Source organism: Schistosoma haematobium, chromosome 5 (assembly GCF_000699445.3).
Source record: "Schistosoma haematobium chromosome 5, whole genome shotgun sequence".
NCBI classification, from domain to species: domain Eukaryota; kingdom Metazoa; phylum Platyhelminthes; class Trematoda; order Strigeidida; family Schistosomatidae; genus Schistosoma; species Schistosoma haematobium.
In genome coordinates, this window is record NC_067200.1 from 13,473,098 (window position 1) to 13,490,138 (window position 17,041).

At 34.3% G+C, this 17,041-nt stretch overlaps 2 protein-coding genes across 5 annotated transcripts in view; one reads left to right on the plus strand and one right to left on the minus strand.

Annotated features, from left to right (window-relative positions):
- Positions 1 to 8,783, plus strand: part of SSC5D (Soluble scavenger receptor cysteine-rich domain-containing protein ssc5d) — a 43,486-nt gene extending 34,703 nt beyond the window's left edge. Inside the window, exons 8-11 of the mRNA XM_051217531.1 lie at positions 166 to 336; positions 3,294 to 3,671; positions 5,638 to 8,056; positions 8,100 to 8,783. Of these exons, the coding sequence (XP_051064945.1) occupies positions 166 to 336; positions 3,294 to 3,648 (526 nt within the window). The 3' untranslated portion in view covers positions 3,649 to 3,671; positions 5,638 to 8,056; positions 8,100 to 8,783. The remainder of the gene's footprint in view (positions 1 to 165; positions 337 to 3,293; positions 3,672 to 5,637; positions 8,057 to 8,099) is intronic.
- A 2,277-nt stretch (positions 8,784 to 11,060) lies between these two features.
- On the minus strand, positions 11,061 to 15,787 carry MS3_00009196 (uncharacterized protein; the record flags this gene model as incomplete). Of its 4 annotated transcripts, XM_035733263.2 has the most annotated exons (8): positions 15,699 to 15,787; positions 15,593 to 15,658; positions 15,441 to 15,550; positions 15,334 to 15,400; positions 15,213 to 15,302; positions 14,160 to 14,228; positions 13,517 to 13,608; positions 11,331 to 11,481 (listed from the first exon to the last, which is right to left on the minus strand). In XM_035733263.2, the coding sequence occupies exons 1-8, from the start codon at positions 15,729 to 15,731 to the stop codon at positions 11,331 to 11,333; spliced, it is 678 nt and encodes a 225-aa protein (XP_035587585.1). In that variant the 5' UTR covers positions 15,732 to 15,787. The 4 variants fall into 4 exon arrangements, with proteins under 4 accessions (XP_051064946.1, XP_051064947.1, XP_051064948.1 ...); XM_051217533.1 differs by having other exon boundaries at positions 11,063 to 11,481; positions 15,213 to 15,400; XM_051217534.1 differs by having other exon boundaries at positions 11,063 to 11,481; positions 15,441 to 15,658.
- Positions 15,788 to 17,041: the final 1,254 nt, after the last annotated feature.

A 17,041-nucleotide genomic window follows, 5' to 3' on the forward strand; every position in this document is an offset into this window, starting at 1 on the left:
GTATGGTCAAAAAACAAAAATTAGAATCGGGGGAGAACAGAGCAAACGGAATTAACAATCCCATATGTCTGTCCATTAGTAATTAAACATTGTCATTCCCAACAAAATGTTAGATTGTTAATCTTTTTTTCGTCATTTCTTATTGTTTTAATATTATTTTTACAGATTTACTGTCCAATTACAACAACCTATTACTATTCCACCGGGGGATAAAGTTTACGCTCTTGTTTCATTGGTTAATCCACAAAAAACAAGTAAATTAATATTGGAGAACTGTTGGGCAACTGCTACACCTAATCGTAATTCAACATTAAAACAAGATTTAATTGTTAATAGGTTAGTAATAATTGGTAGGGTTATTTTTCATTTTGAGATTATAATTTTCACACTTCCTAATCTCTGTGATTTGAAATTGATCTTAATGTACCTGAATAGATTCAAGCCAGCCATTCGGACATAAGCAATGTAGCCTCTGCCTTGATGTGGTATCTGATATTGGGTGTCGTGATGACTCAGTTAAGCGTTATTGCCTGAAAAACTCCTTCCTTTATGTCCCACTATACCTTATCAGGCAGGTCAATTGGATGACGGTTAGACTTAGAGCAAAATACTCATGGTATAAAGGAAAGGTGATACTGAAGATTGTAGGAAGTTTCTCTCATACGCCTAGCATTTACAACAGTTGTCTCCTCATAATGAAGATAAGTAGCTAAGAAAGGTCGGTCCTAAGAAAAACAAACTTCACCTTACGTCAGGGGTTTTCGTCCTCAGCAGTGGGGCCTTAAAAGTATGGAATTAAGAGGACTGAAACTACTCACTACATGATATGTGACCGGCTTCAAGAAGTTTTCTGTGTTTCACGCTCTCAGGTCATGAAGACAACTATTATTCTAGTTTCTTTTTCAGGTGAATCAAGAAAATAAGTTCTCATCCACTTGAAGTAATAACCAATAAACCATTTTAAATGAAATTCTAAAACACTTTGTTCACGACTAAGTGGATCTAAAAAAGCTTTTGGTAATTATCGTCAAGTTTACAGATTTGATAAAAATAAAATTTCATCATCTCTTGTGATATATTAAAACCTTTTAGCAACGAGATATTGGTAGGTTTTACTTCTTTTTTACGTAGTTCTTCATAAAAAGAGTATTATGTAAGAATGAGCTTAAAAAATAGTGACAGATATTCAGATGGTTCTTAGTTAATCAGAAAACAGCCTTTGAAAATGGATAGTTTATAGAAAAGGGAACGATAGGTTTGCAAATTGTAGACTGACTTCATATTATATATATATATAAACACTGCTCTTCCAGATGTTATATATTGAACATCTAAGCAAAATTACATATTAAAATAAGAATAAATAGAATGAAGGATGGCGGTTAGTAGTGAACTCGAACCCAGTACCGTCCCGGATTCAACATTAACTCTAGGATACCGGTTCACCCAATCAACGAGTCTCATGTAGGACGAAACTCACATCCTGAATTCCCCTACTAGCCATTATCCATCTCTGCTTATAATGCTTGTGATGTAAGGTAATATCGAGGCAATCCGCACAGGATGCACAAATGCCAATAAGAGACTGATCAAACGCAGTCTTAAACATCAATGAAAAGATTCAAACAACCAATCCAAGATAAATGAAAGAGAATGCTATTTAATTTTCAATTCAGTAGTTGATCTTATCATATAATGCAATAAATAAGTAGATAGATTAATGACCTTTGACACATTGAATAAATGAACAAATTATTAACCGAATTAAAGTACAAACAAACACTTAAATTAGCATATACTTACATATTTATGTATGGAAAGGGTACATCTAGACTGAAATAATTGGTTATACGCTTCATTCTTAACCTCACTATTTATTCAAACTCTTGTATATATAGATATATTACTATGAATAGTAATGAATAACTTACATGGTTGTTTCAATACACTTCTCAAAACTAATTCATATAAACATGTTTCAATTGGATGTTATATTTAACTATGTGTATGTTTGTTGTGCATTTCTACAGTGACTACCACTAACCTGTAAGGTATTAATGATTTGCAAAACATTTTCTATTATGATCGATTATTCTAAAGGTTTGTGTTACATAGTAGATGAAATCTTATCTATTTGACTTAGAATTGTAACGGTTTAAAAATCCCTCTTAGAGAATATTCAAAAACACAGAATATTTGAATGAACAATTGTTTTCAATAATTTCATCATCATGCTCCATAGTTATAAGTCCATAATTATTGTGATATTTTAGAGAAGCCAAAATAAGATAGGCATCAATGAATTTGACAATGTTATATGTTAGAAATAATGAGTCTTTGCCTCTCATACGGCATAAGTCTCACATCATGTGTTAAAACTCTTCGAAAGGTTTCTTTTGTACCTCCGAGTTACAGAACTGTAAAATTGAGTGTATTGATCAATTGATATGTTGATCTTCTGTACCATAATTCAATTATCTAAAATATCCAGTGTACAATGGATTGTGTTATTGAGAAAGATACATAGTTTTCTCTTAGTTGTTGAACGTAATTCATATCACATGTTGAATAACTCTTATCACTAAAGTGAATCATTAAACGACATATTTAGTCATTCAAAAAAGTTTTACTTTTGTAAGCCCCTATCTGACTCCAGTTTTGATCGTACGACAATGTTATTCGAGATATACATGCCGGCTACCCGTGTACATAATTATCGACTTAATTCACGTTAGGAAATAACGGAATAAAATAAGTCAAATACGAGGAGGAATTTTGAATAGGTACATTTTGTACACTTATTGATCTGGACAGACAATCAGAGAAGCAAATTGAAGATAGCGAAACGAAGCGGAGAATGTCGTTGGGATAATGGAAAACGAAGCAAAGCGCAGCGAAAGCGAATGAGACAACTCTATTTAATCAAGTGTGACTCAATATTTATAGTCAGACAAAAATAAGTTACATATATTTGATGAGTAGGATAAGCAATGCACACATATACGCTCATATAAAAACAGTTAAGGTTAATAAACGAATAATAAACACGGTCAAATTGTTACTCAAGAAAAATGAATAAAATGGTCTGTCCGGAAGCTAAAATAACACATGTGGGCTCGACATGGTACTAGACACTTACACTTTACAGCGAAACTTGAAAATATCAAATTCCAATCTCAATAGGACATAATTCCTCATACTGTTGATGAATTGTTTCAACTATAAAATCTATAGTAAAATGATTGTCTTCTTTAATAGTTTTATTTTAAATTATTTTATCTTTCTGCTTATAGATGTGCTGCATATGAAGATCTTACGGTTGTTCCATCTTCAGCTACACAAGTTGGTTTCACATTTAATGCATTTTATTTAAATACTGCCGGATCAATAGTTCCTATCTATTCAAATCTTTATCTACATTGTGATATACGTGTATGTGATATAAGAGAGAATAATGAAAATTGTCAGCAGTATTGTCAATCATCAATAATATTTTCAACATTATCACCATTAACTATGCTAAACACAACATCAACTGGTGTTCAATCAGTGAAAAGATATAGACGTGATTTAAATTTTATCAATCCAAAATTTCTTCAATCACATGGACATATTCATGTTGAAAGTGGACAAGTTATGACAGTGTAATAACGATAAGATTCATATTAATGGTGAGTATAATTATTGTCGATATGAGCGGTTGAACGTTGTTTATACATTTTTTTTCTTAATGATAATCTTTATTTTGTCCACATTTAATTAGGCTCTCACCAAATTACTGATTGGTGTATTCAACTTTCAGTTAAACTCTATGTAGGGTCTACTGATACAATTTAATCGCTTAAGTCAAAGTAAGTGAGGCTGGATTCGACCTTGTGACCAAGTGGATGAGAGTCGAACACCTTAACCATCATGAAACTGTTCGACATTTTATAATCACTCAAATAATAATATTTACTTACTTACGCCTGTTACCCCTCGTACAGGAGCATAGGCCACCCATTTGAATTCTCCATGGAACTCTGTCTTGGGCGATCCCTTCCAGTTGTTATTCATCCTTTTGCTAATAATAATAGTACTACTACTAATACAAACAATCCATGAAAATGTAAGTCTAGCAACCTAATATGATATATATTTATTAGAATATCGTGATTTTGGCAGACTATTGCATTGGTATTCGAGTGACGTGTGATTACATTGGCTAAAGTCCTGAGTTAAAGGAAACCATAAGCAATACAAGAGAATTTCATCAAGTATGTCACTCAGATCAACTTGAACACAAGGATAGATGAAGAAAACAAAACCTGTGAAGAAGACCCCTCATCAGGACAAAAAGACTAAGTATTTATGACCTGATTAAAATGCGCTTATGCTGTTTCATGTTTCATGAATCTGATTTCAACAACTAATGTTTCCTCGTTGGCTAGTCATAAGAAACGTAGGACTTAGCACAAGTTTCCATCAGTTCAAAATGACATGCCATATCGATACAGTGAGATGAACTTATCAAGATAAATCCTTGAGTTTTAGAAACGACACTATCCGTTGTAGAAGAAAAAGGAATTCACAAAATAAAAGGTATACAATAATCCTAAAACTCAAGATCTAATAAAAGGCAAAAAGTGAATGAACCTACTCTAATGAAACTAATTCTGAACTATGTCAACTTCAGTCACTAACCATTTGTTACAATAATCGCCCATATCCAAATGAAGTAGTTTGCACTTACCTACACGCTTCAGTTAGTCAATTAATGACTTCATTTATTGATATCACATCTTGATTCGAACTCCCATACTATTCCTCTATCAGAAAACACTGTGTTTCGAAGTAGTCAATGGTTGGCTATGCGTAATGCATATCCGAATCACCTCACTCGAAAATGATTCACAAACTCATCGACTGGTTTGGTCATTTGTTATCATTTCTCACCTAGTACCCTACTTATTCAGTGATACTAACCTTATTTCGACGTAGAAAAGTCATCTCTCGTACATGTACACCACAATGAAGGAAATTAAAGGAAATAAGATCGAATAAAATTTCTTCACCAGTTGAAATCACGAGTTAATCTCAGCTAGACCACCACTGAAAACCTGGAAGCCCTGAACAGCCGTTCCACCCTAGCATGGGACTCCTTAGCAGTGCGCACCCACAGTCACGCACACGGGACTCCAACCCAGGACGTCGGGTCTGGCGTGAACACAACCCCTGGACCACTGAGCCAGCATTCTAGAGTTCTACTGAGAAGCCGCAACCTGTGGAGTTCAATTTTGTCGGGTGTGTGGCAGTTACCTATCGAAGACTATAGTAATTGGTCGCCCAACTTCAGGACTTGGTCGGAGATACACATTAATACCATTGAATACCGGTTCAGTTGTCCAGAATTTAAGCGTTCACGCGTTCGTTCTTCCAGGATTTCATTGACAATCTGACTTACATTTACTCATAATTTCAACTGTAAAAATACTACAATCTTTTTCGTAAAATTTATTTAGACATTTCATCATTATTAAGTAGTGTACCATTCAAAAGTGTACATGTTAGTAATTCTATAATTTCACTATTACATCATTCCCTTAATTTATATTCTATAACTGATAATTATTTTCAAATTACTATTTCTATTTTCAGATATAAATCAAATCATTATTCTAATTATGTACACAAGCTTTTACCGATGGACCAATCATTCAATTATCAATGAATGATTATTCATATTCAATACAAATTAGTTATTAATTGAGACTTTTTATACACGTTGTTTTTATATTGAAAAAACAAACAAACAGTATTCTAAATAAAACAAAACAATACACCTTATCATAAATTGTCTTATTATCTTCATAGGGTAACTCAGTTTACATTAAGTCTGATTATAGTTACCCGATGTTTGTTTGTTTGCTCGTTTTTATTTCCTTTTTTGTTATAAATATTTAACCAGTTTGTTTGAAATAAATTTACCATTTAAATAATACGTGTATTTGTCTCTGGTTGAAATCATAGGTCATTTGAAGCTAGGCCATCATGGAAAACCTGGAAGCGCCGAACGTTCGTTTCGTCCTAGTATGGGACTCCTCAGCAGTGCGCATCCACGATCCCGCACTCCGCGAAATTCGAACTCAGGACCTATCAGTCCCGCGCCAGGCGCTTAACCAACTAGACAACTGAGCCGGCATCCAACGGTGTTAATGTCTAACTTCAACCAATCCACTTGTATTTGTGTTATGTCCTTTGACCTGTCTACCCACTGTTGGTGCTGAGGATACTTATCTAATCCAAATTAAGACCTTGGCGCGATAGACTGGCCGACCTAACCTTGAGGTTAGTACGCGTGAGTTCGAAATGGGGTAGAGAGAAGAAAACTATTCTATCACCTGATTGGCTGACAAGCATACGAATGAGAGAAGACAAGACAACTGGAACACTACTCGATCTATTCCCGATTTCTCTGATTTCAGATTAGTGTAAAAACGTACATGAATAAATAGGTGACTAACCCGACCACAACGTACAATAATTAGGGAAAATACAATTATGTCCAAAGCTGGGAATTAAAGTAGAAAATAGGGTGCAAAATATTATGTTTAAATTACAATAGATTCGGAACAGAAAAGAATATAGGAGTGAATCATACATCGAACGAAAGCTTATGTTCTGTAGAATAGATTAGGGGCAAGAATAAGTGTTAGTGTTTTACAAGCTTTGCATAAAATGAAATAACGTCCCGAAAAATAGCTTTCGTAGTTTGTCAGAGCTTCTTGTTTCCCTGTTCACATAAATTTGCTTGTCTCTGTTCTATTCTACCTTTTCTTACTTTTGAGGAAAAAACATAATCTCTAAACAGTATTCAAATGTTAAATATTATAATACAGGTTCAAATTTAATTTCCCCTAGATCATATCATTTTAAGAAATTACAGAACATTATACATACAAGAGAATAATATAATTATCAGTATAGGATTATGGTGATTGATGATTTCCAATAGAGATCATGAACCGATCAATATTAGACAACCACTGTAAACCTCGATGCTGACTCAATGGTTTAGAGACTAAGCGTTCTTGCCTGAGGTCCTAAATTCGAGTCCTGAGTGTGGGATCGTGGATGTGCACAACTGAGGAGTCCTTTAATAGGGCGAAATGGGCATCCAGTGCTTCCAGGTTTTCAATCGTGGTTTGACACTATTTGATTCATAATCCCTATTACAATAGTATAATTTAAAAATGAATTTTACGTACATTTATAGCCTAATAAATAAATGAATCATCATTCAAGAGTTAAATTAAGACAAATATGAAATATCACTATTAATTACTTAAAGTGAAATATTAGATCAATTTTATTCTCTAATATGTAGTATATATAAATAACAATGGGAAGATACAAGTAAAACAACACCAAGTGAATTTAAACTTCACCCAATTTCACAAGCAGGACTCAGTAGCTGAGTATATAACGCGATGGCCTTTGACGAGAACGGTACTAGGTTTGAGTCCCGGAGTGAACATCAACTCTGGGATGTAGGTACATCCAACTGACAAGTCCCAAACAGGACGAAACGCGCATCCTGGATTTCACTGCTAACCACTATCCATCTTTGCTTAAAAAGCTTGTGACTTAAGGCTATATCGATGCAATCTGTACAGGATGTACATATACCAACATGAGGCTGATCAATTGCAGTCCTAAATAACGATAGAAAGATACAAGTAAAACAACAAGTGGATCTATTAAGTATGGTGTATTTAGTTTTTCGGATCTCATTTCATTCATTTAATGAATGATTGTCATATAATAGAGTGCGATTTCTTTCTTTTTTTTTACCAAAGACTTCATGTATTTGATTAAGTCATTTCCAACTATCCTTTATAAATGTACCATCGTAGTGCAGCTTACCATTCTGGATGTGAATAAAAAATATACTGAAATCTTTAATGGAACGAATATTTTATTATACAACACTTATTATATGACTAAAAAGAACTTGAATACAACAACACATTGAGAATAATCTCAACTTAGAAAAATAACATGTGAACCGTATGAAGTATTATTTCCTTTTAGTGGCCCGTTAATCTGACACCATTTAGATCGTATGAATGTTTGTTATCGCCTATTCTCGTATATAATCATCGACTTTAATCGCGTTAGTCAATAACGGATTTAGATAAGTCAAATAACGAGAATGGACTTTCGAATACATATATTTTGTATATGAAACGAATAGAGAGAAGAGAAACGACGCAGAGTGGAGATGGATGGTAAGCCAACTCCATTTCTAGCCAGGCGTTACGCAATATTTATAGGCAAACAAAATAAACTACATACATGTGATGAGACATCGGATATGAAGTGTACACACATATACGTTCATACAAAAACAGTCAAGACTGATAAGTGAATAATTAACAAGGTCAAAATACGACTCAAGTAGAATGAATAGAATGGAATTTCCAGAAGCTAGAATAAGGTATATGGGCTTAACAACATAACCGACACTACATCCTAATGTGTACAAATTTATTATCCTAAAAAACTGATGGATTGTTTTAATCAAGTGTTTTTTCTTTTCAATAATCAAGTTATTCTTTAGTAAAATTATCAATATTTATTAACTGAGAAAAATACTTATTTTCACAATAGTATACAGTTAACTGGTATCAACCATAGTCTGAAAACATATTTGTAGAAGAACATATACAATTACATTGTGTGTTATGAATACATTTGCAGTAAGGAAACAGATTTCCCAATCTCTATAAACTATTGTACAGTATTGAAATCGAAGGATTTTTGTTAGTATCTTTAATTACAACTATATGCCATTTCAAAAATAAGATGAAATACGAATATGGTATTTTTATGATAGTTAGTTAGTCACAACTTAGAACCTGGTATGTACGTACATCAGTTCAAGTTGTCATACTCTATGAACACAGAGAAATGAAATTTTAAGACTAAATCCCAGAAGAATAGATGTAGCAACAGTATTACTTGGACTATGTAAGATTAGGCATTAAAAAATATACAATTCGAGGAAATTTAACTTGGTGAAAGAAAAAAACAGAACTATGAAGAATTCAGAGGCTCAGAATGCTGGGGAATAAGAAGAATGGATGCACCTGCGTAGTTGCAAACAATTTCGACCCATGTTATTCGAAATTTTTACATGATTATTATGTAGTGTTTATCTAATATGAACATAAATTCCAATATCTACAAGAGCTTAGAAAACATCAGAATACCATACCTTTAATATTTGATGCAACGACTGTCCACCAAATGAATTCAGAATTATTTAAATAAAAAACATAAAAATTCATGACTTACGAAAGTCAGTACTGAAGGTGCGATAACATGGCAGCGATGAAGTATGTTTCTTAATCCTTGGTCATTTTGACTGTACGGTTATATAAATTTGAAGTACTGTCGGATGTTTGATAGGCATAATTGATCATTTTTTAAAGAAAAACATTATTCATAAACGTCCTCTCCCAAATAAATGTGACCGCAATAACTTTGTCTCCTCTGAGTTAAAGGAGACTCAGACTATCAAAGTTTGACCGCCTTATCAAGAAACAGATATCAGCGTCTGCGGACACTGTATAGAGTGGGCATCAGTGAAGTAGTTTGTAATATAATACATGTGATTAATAAGTGTGTCTGTCGACACTCGCCAGCCAATTACGGATTACTCTGACAGAATATATCAGTAAACTAATTTATGATTTTGTTAAATAAGCACTATTAGTAAGCATTACAAAGGTTCTTTTAGTGGGAACTACAGAAGCTATCAGAAAAACGAGGGGATGCATAATATTCACACCAATTACATTGTATTTCGTTTTGTTTATGAATATTCTTGTCATTGAAACGATTCCATAATGCTAGTTTGTAGAGAGAACATATTTGGTTAAGTTATATCATTGGATGATAAAAGGACTGATTAAACTAACAAAATGGGTATCAGGACATTTCTCTGATAATTTACCGTGTTAAACTGTCTACAGTATGGTTCTCTTTACATTGTCCTTATTTCAGCAACTGAATGCCCTAGTAATGCGCTAACTATACAATTTCGAGTATAACATCATCTGTATTCCATAAGTTGCATTATAACGAAACAAAGGAACTTAAAGATTATTCGACAAGCCTGGCTAAGATCGAGATTCGACCCCAGCTAGTACATGGAAATGTACACGGCTAGACTAGAGAAAATACGCTACATATGATTCTCCTTTTTCTAATTAATCAAACTGGTATACGAAGTAAGTAATTTTGTATAGTATACCACCACGATTTATAAACATTGTGACAACTCTATATACTCTGGTCGAAAGATGAACCAAACTAGTTCCCATAGACAAAAATTTCAGTTTTTGCTAACTAGTTCTATTTCTAGAATATCCATCCAATAATTCTACAAGTAATCGTCTTCACAAACACTTCTCAGCCAGTGTTTGCGTTATCTTCATTTATCAATTAACACTTACATGTAGTTAGTTGGAGCTTTTTGAACAGTTTAATATTCTTGGATGGGGATTCAGTTTTCTTTATTAAGATGCTTTCATGTAACAGCTTCCACAAGGCTTAGTACCTTCACGAGGTGTGTGTGCTTTCATAAGTGGGAGTGCTATAGCTGACTCCTACGCTTAAATCAGGTTGATGGATACAAAACCCATAGACAGTGGTTGAGAAATGTGATTCCGAACCAACAGTGCACATGGGTTTCGGGTAGTTATTGGGGCTAGTGGTGACACCATACTCTGTTCACTGGATACCACGTGATTACATCTAAGAAGATAACCTGCCCCGGTTCGGTGCAGTATCACAGCTAATAATAATAATGATGTATACACATCACGATATAGGTACAGAGTGGTAACTTATTCGGAGGATTAAGTTGGGTATGTAGAAAGGTCGTTATATTCACCACGCTGCATTTAAAACAGATCATTTTTAAGTTAAATATAATTTATAACTTAATTTTTTGTACTAACAATTGCCATAAATTACACCTTATAGCGATTAAAACCTTATTACATCACAAACACCATTTACCGACATTTTATTTGATTTAACGAAAAAGGTTTACAGAATGAATTTAAGTAGAAGAGTAAACTTAAAATCATATAGTAGTATTTATGGTAAGATTGAAATTAAATGTTTCAAATTCCATACATGCAATAATATAACAAACGGTAATAATAATAAATCAAGTATTTAGTGCAATAAACAGATACTAAAAGGAAATAAAGATAAATATTTATTATGCTAGATGTTGTCGTTAACGGAAATAGACAATTGGACTAATCATTCAATTAATTGCGGAATTTTCGACCTTCATTTACTCCGAATAAAATTTCACGTAGTTGTGGCATTAAAAGTTCACTAATTTGATCTAAACGACTTTCCAACGTGTTTACTACTTTAATACGCCCATCTTTATTGTAAACTTCAATTCCGCCAGCTCTAAATTGAGAAAAAGTTTGATAGTTCATTATTTGGGGATACATAACACCATCTGAATAAAATTGCTTGATACCAAAGTAATGATAAGATAAAGTTAATGAGTTTTATATTTAATCAGACTTAGATTACATAACTACACATATACTATATGCTAATAATGAAAACAAAAAGAAAACTAGTTATTTTGACGGAGGGATTTACTCTAAATACACGATAAGTACGATACTTATATATCGCTCTGTATAAACAGGTGATCCCTGATATTACTGGTTATTTAATTATTTAAACAAACATTGGTAAAGAAGGCGCCAAATATATATGCCATAGTTTGTCATTTGGTTTGTGTGAGGGCTAGGATACTGTCCAGTTACCCAAGCCGAAGCAGATGGTTTTCTTAGAGGGGCACACCTGGAGCCTTCAACCTAAAAATCTAATACACAAGGAGATGAAGTCCAATGGTAGCCGGTCACCAACAATAGGCCGGACATTCGCTTTTCGTCCTTTCAATTTCGTAAAATACACCCCCGCCTCGAGAAGGCAGTGAGTAGGACTTCTCTGACAGTAGCTGTATACGCGTGGCCATGTGAGAGCATTTGGAGAGGGAGAGCGGACTCTCGTCACCCTCCACCGTACCGATATTACTGGTATTGATGACCATTTTGAATAACCAAATCGCTCATATGTACACAAGCAAAAATTATGTATTTGTATTCAAACAATAACATTGCATTACCTATTTACCATTCTTAGTAATTTCTATACAGTTAGATAAAGCAGATAGAACATCATAACATGTTAACTTGCTCAGTAGGATCCAAACAGGAGTAACTATCGACAACAAATAAACTGAAAACCACTTTGAGCTAAACAGATAAGTTGTCATTTAAATATGGTAAGACGTCAACTAGACTCAACTTACAGGTACTACCTGTAGATAATCGTTATTTGCCAAGACCATCGAGTAATGCAGTTGTTAGGAAACGGGTACTAGGTAAGGATGGCAAGACAATTGATGAAGTAGTGAAACTTCATCAGTTGAGATCGCTGGGACACGTGTTACGTATGCCCAACCACCGACTGCCCCGACGTGCGATGTTTTATGGTGTAGAAGTAGGATGGAAGAAAGCTAGGGTCGGCCAAACCAAATCATGGCACAAATCCATGAAGTCACGGATAAGTGGACTGAACCATGTTGGTAGGTGTAGACTATCTGGTTGGGATCCGCGAAACGATAGCAACCGATGGTTAGAGACCTTGAATGACATTGCTCAGAAATCGTCTGCAATGGCGCAGGTGCATCCACTCTTTGTGTTCTTCCAAATTCTAATCTTCTGAATTCCTCATGTCCCTTTTTTCCTCTTTCCAAATTTATTTCACTGGATTATACTCCTTGAATAACATATTCAACACCTAATCTTTCTGATTACTGCTCATACTTTTACTAACTCTACTACTATGGGATTCGAATCAACAATTGTATCTGTGTGCTAATGTGGTATGGCAACTTGAACTGATGTACGTACGTACGAAGTTCTATGTTGTTGATGACTGACTGAAGACCATCTCAAAAACCAGTAGAATCCAAATGCATTCCCTTCCAGTCGAAATTTACCAATTGAATACATCCGCATTAATGAAGAAATCGATATTTTTAAAGCCAAAAACCAAATTTATCGAGCACCTAAGAAAATCGTATAGGTAAACCCAGGAAAATGTACATAGACGTCTAGTAAATTTAAGGGTAAGATTAGACCTTATTAATTGATTATTGCAGTTAATCAAAAAAAAATTAATGCAATTCAGTGACGATGTACAAGTACAGAAATGTTGTTTTGAGTCACACATTTTTGTACGGGCTAATGATACTATTTGACTGTGCAACATAAGATAGACTGGGTGGAGCTAGAAACTGTATCTCACTGATTGAGTAGGATTTATTAACCTATAACAATATTTTGTGTCTAATTTGGTTAGCCCAATTATAGATAACTGGTAACTCGGTGGTGAAATACAAAAATACTTTGCAATGACTTACAGGCTATCAGGTAAGTAGTTGTTATCGATTGTGACTCTGCAATCAGTACCCGTCTGCTTTCGATAGGCGGCAACACATTCTGGTAGAACATTCTAAAGTTAGAGATGAAATAATTCTGTAGGATAATCGAGTTGACTTAAGAAATAATGATGATTAATAATTATCTGTTGAGTTACGGTGATATCTACCTTGATACATAAGGATGTCGTATAAGAACAAGAATGAGGATGTTCTGTTAAATTGAAAATGTCTTAACCCCGTAACATAATAAAAATGAAGAACCTAACCTAGTTAATATAAACAACTTCAGATATTTGTACACATCTAAGGGTATCTTCCAACTCCAGAATGATTTTCGTTGTAAAATAACTGGTGATACCACATTCAACTTCTTAATTACCAATATTTTTTCTAGTACTCAATGATGATCACAATTCATATATCAATTAAGACACACTTTGTAGTGTTAACCTACCACCAAAGTAGACAGTAATTAAGATGCTAAACATACTAGCAACCGTTATTCATATTTATACTAAAATTGAAATTGGAATTTTCACATTTTCTATTATGGAGAGTGTACACTGTGGAATGGGTTGACAACACAAAACAAGACAATACAGTTAGAAGAATGAGGACGTACTTGAGTTAAATCACGGTCAACCTGACGGCATCTGATAATAACTTCTGGTTCCAGTAACTGGAAAAGCCCCTGGAAAAATTTGTAAAATGAGAAAACGATTTTGAGTGCAGTATACTATTGTAATGTTTGGTATTTTAACATTAAATAAAACCCTTTCGAGTATATTAACACAGCTTAGTAAAAAAAATTGACTAGTGTACTCAGTATTCATGTCGTGCAATATTTGCTGACATTAATAACGTTATTAGAAATACCACGTAAGACCAAGTGCAAAAATTGTGACGTAATTAGCATTATTTATGTTGGTTTATAAATTAAATCAATTCAAATTTGAAGATTGTTGATATACTTATTCAATCATTCTTTAATGTTCTTCAAAAACTGTTGAAGCCCGAGAATGAAAGAAGACTGATTATTATTTCCTTACCATTATTGTCAGTGAGGCACAATATGTGACCCTAACTAGGGATAACATACAAGTAAAGGATGTTACAAGAAATAAAGAGTGTATATTGGTGATCTTTTATCACGAGTGGTAATAATAGTTGCACCAAAAAATCTACTTGAGCACTGCTAGGCAAACAAAGGATTACAATGAACTTGATCACCAACTTACTGTTATTTCATACCTTTTATTCTTTAATCATGTACAGAGTTTCTAACCGCTTCCAATACTTAGTTTAATACGATTGCCTACTTTCGGTTTTATACAGTAATCCGTGCACCTGAGCTCGAGAATGATCGAAACAACTAAATTACCGACAGATTACAAGGTTTTAAACATCGTGGCAGTTTAAAAAATGACGTGTAATTCGTGCTAACCAAAGACAAATAAGGACATATGTCATGTCTGTTGATCTAGACTTTATACTGGACTGCTTTTTGTATAAAGTGACTTCATGAATATGACTTTCCACAAGCATGGAAGACCTTAAATTTTATTCACCAGAAAACAAGTTTAGAGATTAGTCAAAAATGCAGAAATGAGGATCAGACTGGCCACTTAAATTGAAAATGATATAAAGCAGTGGAACATGATTGCCCAAACGTTACCTCTAAGACAAGTCCTGAAAGGCACTTCTGATAAACATCCCGATCTCTGGTAACCATCCGTAAACGTTCCCGGGCTTCCTTAAGCAACATCTGCCAAAGCTATGTAATTTACATGACATACTTCAATGTGATTTTCTCTGCTCTGCAAAACCTTAAGACGAGACTGATTTTTTAAGTTGGAATCCTGACTAAATAAAGACAAGCATAGTAAGACGGAGGAAAACCTACATTTTCTTGGTCAGTTCTATCTGTTTTTCCTTTTTTGAGTAGTACTCCATTATTTTGAGCCGCTGATTTTGTACTAAACGGGACTTTTCTATTTGGAACTCTTCTTCGGCCTGCAGAAGTTTATAATGTCATTAGACAATTAATCAACGAACTTTGGCATCTATCTCCTCCACCTTTTCTCGAGCTTCCTGGTCTATAAAGGCCATCATGTGGCGAATCTTAATAATGTGGTAAATAAAAATAGTCAAAGTAGGTTACCTGACGTTGCACTTCTGTATCATTCAACGTCATGCTTACAGCTGATTACGTTGTTCAAGTAATGGACGGACTTTGTAAAAGCCGCTGTCAAATAAACGATACGTTCGTAATAATCTGGTACATTTGTGCAATGTATTTGATCATCCTTCCAATCGTTTCGATAGTATTTAGTAACTCCCTATCTTCATCAAAGTCTTGTTTTTAACGCTTGTCAATTTGGCAATAACTGTTTTAGTGTATCTAGCCAACCTAACACTGTCAGCTTATCAATCATCAATAATAGGAATAGTAAGTTAATGAACCTGTTTTGACTCTTGCACTCTGTTTACCAGTGAAAGTTCAGTTTCTCCTTGAAAATGTCCATTGATGGGATTGATACCACTTGTTAGGGTAAGTCGTTCCTGGCACTGACCACTCGATGAGAAAAACGGAACCTCAATCCAAGTTTAATGAATAGCGGTTTTTGAACCTTCTTGCTATGGTCTCGAGAATTATTACTTCTAGACGAAGCAAAATGATAAGACATGTCAACATCAAAATCGTAATTAAAGATACAGAACACCAATATAAGGTCACCTTGCGTCTAGTATGCGATAAGGGGAAAGGTTCAGGCTTTTGAGCTCTCGTCGTAAAGGGGTTTGGGAAGACTCTCCGTTAATTTTGTTCACACATAGTATTTTTAGTAATAAATGAACCGGCTGCATGAATACGGTACTCTAAATTTGGTCTTGAATAGAAGGGATATTAAATTCGAAACATTTCGTCCAAGCTTTAGGATGCTCGGCAAGGTGAGCATAACTCTCGAAAACCTTTGGCGGCTGCCCCACTGCAATGTTTATCAGTAAAGGTTTGTGTAGATAATTGCAATGTTTAGTTGTCTTCAAGTTGTGACTTGCTATCACCCCTAAGTCTTTGTATTCCTACGCACATGTTAACTGTTTTATTCTACAATTCTGTTACCATCCACTCATAGATCAGTAAAGTGGATGTATTAGGAAGCATTTTCTCTCCAGTTTGAACCCTATTCGTCAGAATTAAGTAGTAGAAAGTAGACATCCTACTCCTAAGCAAGATCTAAGTTACCGAATATACAGAGTTATTTAAATATACTGAAGATGCCACAGGTATTCGGAGTTTGACAACGCTTTAACCAGTAACACCTAATATGAAGCGTACCCACCAAGGGAAATCAAAAGACAAAAGTGAGAAGGTTCTAAGTTATATTTGATAGGCTATTAATATATCTAGGATCGTCTGAACTAATCTAGCTAGCAATTTCAGGAGTTGTTGATCACGGCGATCCCACTTGTGATCTGGTTAGATGTATGACGGAGCGCCTTCAG